Below are 12,132 nucleotides of genomic sequence, written 5' to 3'. Positions count from 1 at the left end.
GCTTCCTTGGGAATGAATGTGCCATAGTCTCAAGTCCTAAACTATGACCCACCCTACTTCTTTCTCAGTGCACAAAGGAATGTTTTCATTTCATGAGACTCTGAAGCTTTCTGTGTTCCATCATGGAGACAGTTGATATTAAAATTATCCTTTATATAAAATTGACATGACTAATGGAATAAAACAATGTAATATCACACTAAACATTAAGATCTACGATTCATTGAGCCAAGCCTTTTGTAAAATGAAACTTGTGCCCTCAACCATTATCATTTTTGATATTCTAAATTTGTATGTTAGAGAATCAAACTTGAAATCAAGTCTATCACCCCCTCCACCAAGACTGCAGCTTCCAAGCTTGAATTTTCGTTTTGTAACTACAAAGTAAGCCGTCTCTCATCTAATTTCGACTTAGTTTATGTTCCAAGAATCACTCTCTTTTTTTGGTTTTTCTAGTGTGTGTGTGTGCATGGCTGTTTTGCCTGCATGTGTGGCTGTGTACCATGTGTGTACATGTACTTGTGGAAGGCAGAAGAGAGCTTTGGATACCTTGAGACTGGAGTTACAGATGGTTGTGAGTCATCCTGTGGGTGCCTGTATTGAACCTTGGTCTTTTGGTAGAGCATCCAGTGATCTTAAATGTTGAGCTATCAATTAATTATTTATTTAATTTTTATTTATTTGGTTAGTTAAGGTTTTTTACAGTCAAATCATTATCCCCATCCTGGTCCTCCCTCCGACTGTTCCTCATCCCATTCCTCCCCCCACTCCCTGGGCCCCCTTCCAGGTCTTCAAGAGAATGTCCCCACTCCCTACCCACACCCCACCATACCTTCCTACTCCCTGGGGCCTCAAGTCTCTCCAGGGTTACATGCCTCTTCTCTCACCAAGGCCAGACCAGGCAGTTCTCTGTTGTATATGTGTTGGGGGGCCTCATATCAGCTGGTGTAAGCTGCTTGGTTGGTGGCTCAGTGTCTGAGAGATCCCAGGGGTCCAGGTTAGAGACTGCTGGTCTTCCTATGGGTCACCCTCTTCCTCAGCTTCTCCCAGCTTTTTCCTAAAAGCAAATGCGTTTATTGTATCCTCATGAAGTTTTTTGGTTACCAGACAATGTCAAGTCTCCTATTGTGTTTTCTAAACTGACTAGAGGAATCTCAACAAATATCAATAGGCATTTAACGTACTTCTTCACATTATTCTGGACTATCCTTTGTGTGTGTTTTCTATTTTATTGTCCCCTCCAACTGTTTTTATAACAGTAAATTAAAAATTGGTGGTAAAAGTTCATGGCAAATTTTTCCCTCATAAATATTAACCATCTCCATCTGGGCTTTTACAGATCTCTAGGTTTTCTATATTAAAACATTGAGGCAACATTCTTTCTACTTCAGCTTTATGACAGAGTTTAAGAATTGGTGCTACGTTTTGGTTGTATTTGTTTGATTTTTAATGTTTTAAAACAGTACAGCCATGTGGTCTTGAGATTTTATAGTTGGTATGGCTTACATATTATTATTTCTAGTCAAATATCCTTACTAGCTTCATACTTGTATATATCTGTACACACAGAGACACACACAGACACACACAGACACAGACACACACACACATACACAAACACATATATATATATAATTGTAGTTATATAGACTTATAAAGTATAGGTTTTTGCAAACTTTGATTTCTCCATGATTTAGTCTTTAAAGAGTACACATATTTAAATATTGATTTATTTTGTCTAAGATTTATTATTTGTTGGTATAGAGTCTATTTCTCATAAAAATTGTGGACATCATTTATTCTGTGGCCAGATTAAATAATTCCTCCTTGATTTATGATTTTTCCACTTAGAGACCTTTTAAAAATATATACAATTAAGATCTGTGAGTTATACTAATGTTATAGAATATTCTAGTTTTGTTGATTTTTAGCTTTTCAGTTATATTTTCCTATATTAATGCATAATATGTACATGCATATAATATATAATACATTATGTCCTAATACATATTCAATCCAATTCCAACATTTGTTTTGATTTTTAGTTCCTTGAGTTATAATGTGGTTTTTTATTTGAGATTTTTCTTCTCTATTTTATCATTCTAAATTTACCTCTTAATACTATTCTTACTACATCTTATAAGTTTGATTTGTGTTTTACTTTTTATTTACCTTAAGTAATTTTCTAGTATCTCTTATGAGTCATCTTTATCCTGCTCTGCTGGTTTGTGAATTTGCATTAGCTTTTTACATACTTGAGAAATGTCTTGTTTCTCCATTTATCTTTGGTATGACTGCAATCTGTCTCCATTTTATTATAACCAGTAATAGTCCCTCACGGGTGGTTTATTATGGACAATTCTCAATGAACAATTAGAGAATCTCTGTTCTTCTGAAGCTGCCTAGAATGTTCTATGTCTGTTAGGAACAGTTGGTCTCCAGGCTTCTCATATATTCTTGTTCCTCTTTTTGGCCACTATTCAAATGGAGTGTGAGAGTTTTCATTACTCTCTACTTTGCCTTATAATTATTTCAATATTTGTCTTGCATGTGTGTGTCATCTCTTCAAGGGAGCAGGTGCATTTATGATTATGATTGCCATATATGACTGGTGGGTTGAGTCTTTTGTCTTATTTGATGCTCTCCTTGCTTGTGTGATAGTATATAATTTTCAACCATGTAGCTACTTGACATAGCATTACCATAGCTAAGACTCCTTTCTTTGGGTTACCATTTTTTTAAATGTTTTCCACTCTTTTATTTTCAACCTATACACATCATATTATTGAAAATGTCTTTTGTATATAACTGCACTGCGATTTAGTCTTTTTTTTTTTTTTTTTTTTTTTTTTTTGCTGTCTTTAAGGATAAGTTGGCTCACCTTTTGGTGAATACCAGTGCAGATCTCAAGGACAGAGAGCTTTATTACTTTAGTCATGAAATCCACTTGGCTGTAAGATGTGCTTTCTTAGCAATGTGAACCACTGTGCAGCCAGCCGGGAAGCATTAGGAAATCACAAAGCCTGACGTGGCACATCCGGAGCCAGCTATTCACTTATGCAAATTATAATGAATTGACAGAATAAATTAAAGTGAACCGTGTGCAATAGATACATTTTGTAAAAATAAATAAATAAAAGGAGCCATTGCGCAATGTGTGTCTGCATATTTTTTTTTCTTTGTGAGACATTTTACTACGATATTGGCATTACAGTTTAAATCAACTTAATAAAAAGTTTGTTTTCTTTTGGGCGGGCTGTTCCACCAACTCTTCAAATGTGTTTTGATCATGGAGACATGCAAGACGTAATGGCGATGTAAACAGAGTAATCATCCTTACCCTCCTTGAGTTTAGAATCCTACGGAAGGAAGCATGTAGGTCTGCTGGATGCTCTAATATATCTCAATAAACGTTCCTGTGTGACGAATAGAGCAAGGGAATAGCCATATAAACCAGACAGGGATACCCATCAACATAACTTGCACACACACTTTTTTTTTCAAATTAATTCCAAACAAACTATAATATCCACACTTCATCAAAGCACTGTTTGTCACTAGTTCTGTTATTTTCATAGAATGAAAAAGATGCAAATAGATTCCCATTGACAAAACTACTATCTAATAATCAAGCTTTGTGTTTTCTTAATAATGTGAGGGGAGATCCTAAGCGGAAGAATAATAAGGGAATTTGATCAGCCACCAGTATTTGATCTCAAAGGGGCCAGATAAGAACTGATCCACAGTCAGGCTAGCCTGAGAATGGACCTTGCATCTGCATGCCCAGGCATGAGCAACTTTTCTATGGGAATCAGGCATCGTGAATTTCTGGTAGAAAAACACATTTTCATCTGGAATCCATACTAAAGTGATAACTCACCTGATCCTCTTCCAGACAGAGTTTTCCATTAATCCTTACTGTGACCCATGATAACTTTTAACCACAAAAAGAGGAAAAATGGCATCAGGAGCTTCTTAATCTTTATCAGTTCATTTTAAATCCTTTCCAGTGCACTTTGTCTTGAAATGGTGTGTTAAATGAAACACCATGATAATTCACCATCTCTCTGTTTTTGCATTCACTTTCCCCTGCAGGAAATCAAAATATGCTAATGCTGGTTTTGTTTTTGTTTTCTTCTCCCACTATTTTTCTGTCACATTCTGTGCCTTCTTGAGCATTCAAGAATATTTAAAAATTTGCTGTTTGACAATACTAAATGTAGGAGAAATGGGTTAAAACAGCATTTTGTACAAAGTATTTAGGATTCACTTGTGCTGAAATTCTGCCTCAGATAACATTGGAGAAAGGAAAGTTACCAGAAATAGAGAAAATATGATTTTTCCCCATTAATTAATTAATTTGTTCATTTTACATTCCAGTTGCTGGACTCCTCCTGGTACCCCTGGCTCAGTCCCTCTCCCCAAGTAACCCCCCCCTTCTCCTCTGAGAAGGTAGCTTCCCCACTACACACCACCCCATAGCCTACCCATTTCCTGCTACCACATCTCTGCAGGAGTAGTGAGCATTCACTTCCACTGAGGCCAAACATAGCAGCCTAGTTAGGGTAGAGATTCCACAGACAGACAACAGTTTTAGGCATATCCCCTAGTCCAGTTGTTGGGGACCCACATGAAGATGGAGTTGCTCACCTGCTCTATGTGTGTGTGTGTGTGTGTGTGTGTGTGTGTGTGTGTGTGTGTGTGTGTCAGTAGCCTTGGTCCTGCCCTTATATGCACTTTGGTTGGTTGCTCAGTCTCTGTGATCTCCCAAGAGTCTAGATTAGTTGACTCTGTTGTTCTTCCTGTGAAGTTCTTATCCCCTTTACATCCCTCAATCCTTCCACCAACACTTCCATAATAGTCCCTGAGCTCTGACCAGTGTTTGACTGTGAGTTTTTGAGTCTGTTTCAGTCAGGTACTGGGTGTGGCCTCTCAGAAGACAATTCTGCTAGGCTTCTGTTTGCAAGCATAACATAGTATCTTTAACTGTCTCAGGAACTGGTGCTTGCCCATAGGTGGGTCTTCAGTTGGGCCAGTGGTTGGCCATTCCTTCAGTCTCTGCTCCATCTTTGTACCTAATTTCTATTAGACAGGACAAAAATCTGACGTTTTACCTTATTATAATTTATGACTCCAGAAATGTACTCTTCAGACACCAGAGTGACTTGCAAAGTTATAACATGCTTTTATAATATGAGTAAGAATTTCCCAGGTATTTACCCAAGACATTAAAATATATGTATATGAAAACTTTATATTGCAATTGTTTCTAATATTCACCTGTGAATATCGATAAATGCTAACATAACAGAAATAGTTCAAAGTTATCTAATTGGTGAAGAGATAAATTAGAACATAACTGGCCAGTGAAATTACACAATTATCATTTTTTTAAAAACCTACAGTAAAATCAAACACAAGAGTCTGTTTGCAATATGCTAGGAAAGTGACATTTACAATAATAGCTCATCTGTGCTTATCATGAAAGGTGGGATCATCTGCATTGCGGCCTAGGCACACTGCTGAGGATCAGAGAGATGTTATCAGATTTGGTGGATGGCAGTGTTTGCATAACAGAATACAGAAGCATTAAAGTATATGGTTAGGTTGGGTGGGTTTTAAATATTACCTTGAAAGATAAATGTGAGTTTTTAAAAGTATAAATTCATCCTTGATATTTATATAAATATAAATTATCTAAAACAGGATCTGCCCAACAGAGGATCAAATTATTTCCAAACATCAATGAGGCAGAAATGTGCTTATTTCTTCAAAATGTTAGAAATAGTAAATTTTTTAAATCTATAAAGAGTGAATAACCTATACCATTTAGTTTAGATTAAAATTTATACACTCTGTTTATTTAGTTATATATGGTTGTTTCTTGATAATTTTCTAATTATGCGTATGATTACATAGAAAGTTATTGTGAATGAGTGTCTCCTAGCAAATTCTTGCAGAAGAAACACATTTGACAGATAATGAACATATTGAAGTATTTTGAATGCTTTCATCTTATATCACATACCAGCTTTAAATCATGCATTTCGGGGAAGACAAAAAAAATGCCAGGACATTCTTACACTTGGCAAGAAGAAAAATTTGGTCTTCCGGAGAATAATGCTGAAGTCTTCCTTGAGATAAATGAATTATACTCATTCAAAGATTGTCTGATGTTTCAATTCATGGTCTAGTCCTTCCTGTGAGTGAATTGGACTTAAGGACTTGGGATGTTGCCAGTACTGTTGTTGCTTTGCTCTCTTCTGCATATAATATGATCAAATGCCTTTACCTCTTCCCAGAACTCCTACACTCTGAGAAGGCTTCTTCGTAAGAGCAAATTGTATCTTTCAGTGAACATTATGCTTTTACTGCGGATGAATTACTTAACGTACAGAGCAGCATAAGTCAAAGACTTATCAATGATTTCTGTTGTTAATCATTATTATTCTGTTTCAGAAATTATACTGTCGTCAATTCTAAAATCATCGTGGTCACAATCAGGCCTGAACCTAAAACGACTGACTCATTTTTGGAGATAGAGCTAGCTCACTTGGCGAATGTAAGTCTCACACCCTTCCCATTGTACTTCTTACAGATTTACCCTCGAATGACATTTATAGTCATTATTTTAAGCAATGAAACTACAATACATTTCATCTTTCTATAATCACAAATGACTTTGTTATGAACATGTGTAGATTCAGACAGTCATATAATTCTATGCTTTCATTCATGATAAAACTGTTTAATTTATCTAAGAGAATAATTAGTAAATTGATTGTTTCATCTGTCCATTCATGTTTAGTAAATACTTGTTACATCCTCAGAAACAAAATGCAAACAAAATTTTATTTTACTATGTAATAGGAAAAATAATGTGGATTTGAAATTCATTTGCAGTCAAATCTTTAAAAATTACTTCCAAAGGGCGAAACTGGCTTATAGAGTATGATGTTTTACCACAGAAATTAGTAAAACTAGAGAAATGTTGGTATGTAAAAGCACCGGCTGATCTCCCAGAGGGTTTCGATTAGATTCCCAGCACTTCAGTGTCACCCATGATGATAAATAACTCAAGGTTCAAGGGCACCTCGGCCACAAGGAATCCACATGATATACAAACATATGTGCGGTCAAAGCACCCATAAATGTGAAGTAAAACTTTTTACAACTGATTTAAAATACAAAGTGACGTGTAGAAGCACCCATACTCTTGCTCTCAATCTTAACACACCTCCCATTATTTTGCATAAGGAATGGCTAAAATCCCCCAGGTACTCTAGCAGTCTGAGTTGCTCAAGCCAGAATGCTAAGAGTTCTTCCCTGTATCAGTCCAACTGCAGCTGAGTCTTGCAACTGCGTCTTATTCGGACTGGTAAAATGTAAAGTCATCCCCTACGCCTTTTATATTTAGTTAATTAAATCTTAAAGGAATTAGGACAAGGAATGTGGTTTCTATCAGGACCCTCCTTATAATGCTGCTTTCAGTCTTGTATTTAAAAGGGGACATCTTATATTTGCATGTATTTATTTTCGTACTTCCTCTTGCAATGTTTATATGATGCCAAGTTTTATAGTAGGGAAAAAACTAAGAGGCAGATAGCTTTGTGGTTAAAAGTACTGGCTGCACTTCCTGAGGTCCTGAGTTCAGTTCACTGAGCACCTCCACAGTGGCTCACAAGGTCTGAAATAGTACATGGCTCCTTCTGGGCAGCAGGAAGATGGCATTCCTGTGCAAAAATCAATAAATATTAAAGGAATAAATGTCTAAGTAAATAAAAAGAAAAAAGTGATTTAATTATTTTCTCAAGTTCATGTAGTTAGTGAATAAGAGAAGTTTTATCCACACCCCTTGGGGTACAAAACTCACAAGTTTCTGTAATTTTTTTAGTATTGCGTATTTTTTTCTCATTCCTCCAGAAATTAGCCTTAGTTTTTGAGAAAGAGATCGTCATTTCTCTTGTGGACTGCATTATCCTAAGGTGCCGCAGGCTTTGAGACTGTTTAATGAAACTGCAAATCTTCCTGCAATGACTTTCCAACATCGTAATTAATATTTAAACTATTAGATCTTCCCTGGGTTTGACAACATGTGATCAAGCTGATGGTTTATTCTCAGCATCTACTTCCTTGTTGCCTTCTTTATGGAGAACAGGGGTGGTGGGGAGAACACACATGCTTTTCAGCAAGAACTGTATTTACTCATGGGTTCGAGGTTTCCTGAGATTTATGTTTTTTTATTGTGGTTTTGGTTCCTTGTGAACATGTCTGTGTCACTAAAGGACATTGGGTGACATTATTTGCAGCAGGGTTCTAGGGCTGCCGAATACATAGCACTGAAGTACACTTTGCACCTTGCCTCTTACGTAAACATCCTTAGAGAATTTGATTCTGCCAAATTGAAAAGGAATAACTGTCAAGCCAGTTTACTTTTCTTATCCCTATGAACAAGAACTTCACATAACAATTTCAATGAGGAATGATTGATTTTTTTGCATCCTGGTTTTAGAGGGGTTAGGCCACAATTATGCAGCCCCATGTGCCTTTAGAGTGGTGTTAGAAATAGTCAAAGTTTTTTTTTTTTTTTTTTTTTTTTTTTGGTGTGTAAAGATTAAGCATAATGATTTTTAACTACCAAAAATTGCCACAAGGCTATCTTCTTAGCTCTTGAGTTATTAATGATTTAAGGTCTAGGTGTGCCTCACTCTGAGAGGGTGCTATACATATACACTTATTGGGGTTTTTTTTGTTTTTTGTTTTTGTTTTGTTTTGTTTTTTTTTTTTTTTTTTTTTTTTTTTTTTTTTTTTTTTTTTTTACTAAGAAGGGCTGAGGCTTAAACTTTTTGGCCTTTTGAGTTGTTTCATGGGTGTTCAGAGCTTTCTGAGGCTAGTATCCAATTATCAGTGACTGCATTTTATGTCTGTTCTTTTGTGACTGGGTTACCTCACTCAGGATGATATTCTCTAGATACATCCATGTTACATTTTCTTTTACACATACTTTATGATCTTCGTAAATAGTAAGATTTCAATGCATACTCTCAAACCTTTAATAAAATCGAGTACTGAGAAAAACATCTTCATATATATTTATGCTAAAATGCTTTTAATAATCTGGATATGTATCTCTGGTTTTTTTAAAATAAAGTTGTAAGGACAAAGTGATTTAAAAAAAGAAAAGAAAAAAGAGCTGTGTTAGAGTCAAAGCTATTCTCTCTTCATGGTGGGAAGGAAGCCAAGAGAGAAACGGATGCCATTTATAGCTTTCAGAGGCACACTGACACACTTTTTCCTACTATGTCTCTCCTCTTGAAGGTTCCACAACCCCCCATCAGCTACCTATGTGTTGATAAATGAGTTTGTGATGGACATGTTTCATCGATGGACACTGAATATTTCATATTCAAACCATAGCACTGTCTCATAACTTTAGAAAAACTATTTAAAAATGACGAAGTTTATTATTATCATCAAACCTTCCTGGAAACACGTTGGGGTAAATATATATATATATAAAGTGATATCCTTTTATCACACGCTAATGCCAATACCCATAGGGCTACCTGGCATGGCGGAGTATCTTTTTCCTAGCGGTTCCATACCGCCTCTAAGTACTCACAGATCCCAGCTTCTTTTGACTCAGGCACTGTCCCCTCGGCCCACCTGGGCTGCTTCTGTCTCTGGTGACCGCCCCAGTGTGTCATTTTCCCTCACTTTCTCTTGGTGTTATTGCCACGTCTTGCACATACGCAGTCCAGCTCTGTGGCTCCGAACTCAATTAAGTATAAACATCAAATAACATACCAAAATAAATAAATAAATAAATAAATAAAACCTCTGATCCAATTGGTTTAATATAATTTGCCCACCTACATAAGTCAAATGATCCTGTGCAATTCTGCCTCCTATAAAATAACCAGAGCAGTCATATGCATATAGAGATGCGTCGAGAGAAACATCCACGTCTACTTCCATGTTCCCTCCTCCTGCCTCTCCTGCTTTCTTCTCACCTTCTCTTCTTCCAAGACTCCCCCCCACCTTCCCTTCTCATCCAATGATAGGCTGGACCCGCCTAGTTGTATAATGACATCATCCTACAGAAACATGTATCTGTTGGTTGATTAAAAAAAAAAAAAAAAAACCTAAGATTAAATACATATAAAAAATAATTGTCCATGTAAACAGTGTTTAGCATGCACCAACTAGATGCATGAAGGTTAGAATAGAACTATATTATGACAATTATTGTAAGCCACTTAGAATTAATTCAGTGAGTTTTTTTTTTAATATTTTAAGTGACTGAAATGATCAGGCTCCACTCCCAATGTATTTCAAAACAAAATATCCATATTAAAAAAATATAGACACATATATTGAACAAAGGAGGCAAGGAGAGAATAGGAGGCTTTAGAGCTTAGGCAACAAAGCTAGGGAGGGGGCTCGTGCCTGATTCCATTTCCTGCTGACCTACAGTTTTGATGGGAACCTCCTTCCAAACATGACTTCCGTGGACTTCAATGGCATCTAAGGATGGGCACCTCTCTAGACAGTTCCGAATGCTCTTCACTTTAAATGCACACTGTGCGCAGCAGCGTCTACCGCCCTTTGGGGTTTCTGCTTTGAATTTTTAACGCTTATTACATTTACATTTATATTATCAACAACATTTGCTTTTGAAAGCAATTTTATTCTTCACTGAAGGAAAGAATATTTGACTGATTTGCTGAATATCTTGATATTTATTGCCAGTCTTACACTGGCATTTCATACACTGATATTAGATTGCTTCCGTTAAGGAGATAATAAAATAACAGGAGCTGAAATACTGAAGTCTCAGATATGATGTAACAAAATGCATTTTAATAGGAACACTGAGACAAAAATAAACTAAAGTGTCATCATTTTATACATACATCTGCATATCCATTGATTTCCTTTGCAATTGAACTACTTTGGATATAAGAAACCTGTAAGGACAAGTCTGTATATATTTACCTTTTTGCTAATAGCAAGAGTCCCATCTGCACTTCTCTGAGCTCGGCAAAGAATAACAACTTGCAAATGGCACATGCTTCATATGTCATGTGAATAAAACAGGAAGATGGAAATTAAAAGTTGTAAGTCTGGGGAAAAGCCCATTAACATTTTGTAAATGAAATCTGTCCTTTTAAAAAGCCTTTCCACAAATAGCATTTATAGTATTTTAAATGTAATGAGGCCCTTGGGAACCCAGAGCACTAGGAAGTAGAATGTGGAATGGTGCCATTGCAAATGATATTTAGCAAAGTCAATTGCAGTTCTAACTAGCATAGTCATTAATGAGCTGTACGCCGTTCTCAGTTCACTTGCTCTGCGTTAAAGCTCATTCCCATGAGCTATAACATTGTAGTTTCTTATGCTTAATGTTTTAGACATAGCAACGACTTGCCTTTAAGTATTATCAATATTACTTTCCCAGAAAAAGGAATTTGTATTATATATGACTCTGGTCATGTAGAATTTTTACATGTGAATTTTTTTGGATTCTGTGAGATGTTAAGAATGTTAATTAAAATAATTGAAAATAATTACTGGTGATTAAATGAGGACAGTAGCTTGATGAATGTGCACAGATACATACACAAATACTCACTCTGAGTATTCACTGGATGATAATCTAGACCTATCGAGTCTTTCCAAGGTAGATGGCACCCTCATTTTAAAAAGATGAATTAGAAACTTGGAAAGTAAATTCATAGTGGCTTTGTCATGTGTATCAAAATTACAAACCTAAAAGTTTACTTTTTTCCATATAAAATATAGTTACGTAATTCTTTCTGTTAAGAAGGAAAGATGGCCGAAATCATACTGCTTTGCAATCTAATCTTGCAAAAAAAAAAAAAAAAAAAAAAAAAAAAAAAGGAAAGAAAAAAGAAAAAGAAAAGCAAAGATCAAAACAACAACAAAAGAAACACACTGAAGGGTAGGATGCTCCTGTTTCTTTCAAGGTTGAGAGGCATCATGGGAATTATATGGAGTTCCCTAAGTAACTGTGAACGTTATCATGGTAATCTGGGCTTGTGTGTTTTTTACTTCCTTTGCCATACTCTTATATGCTAGCTTTCCACCAAGCTAACAAATGATAAAGTT

The 12,132-nt window shown here is 35.9% G+C and overlaps 1 protein-coding gene across 1 annotated transcript in view; it reads left to right on the top strand.

Annotated features, from left to right (window-relative positions):
• ADGRB3 (adhesion G protein-coupled receptor B3) overlaps positions 1-12,132 on the top strand; it is a gene marked incomplete at both ends in the record, with an annotated part of 694,930 nt that overhangs the window by 368,710 nt on the left and 314,088 nt on the right. Inside the window, one exon of the mRNA XM_080917177.1 lies at positions 6,460-6,562. Within this exon, the coding sequence (XP_080773303.1) occupies positions 6,460-6,562 (103 nt within the window). The remainder of the gene's footprint in view (positions 1-6,459; positions 6,563-12,132) is intronic.

Source organism: Micromys minutus (assembly GCF_963924665.1).
Source record: "Micromys minutus genome assembly, chromosome: 5".
Taxonomy (NCBI): Eukaryota; Metazoa; Chordata; class Mammalia; order Rodentia; family Muridae; genus Micromys; species Micromys minutus.
Note: the sequence above shows the minus strand (reverse complement) of the source record. Positions and strands in the feature narration are given on the sequence as shown.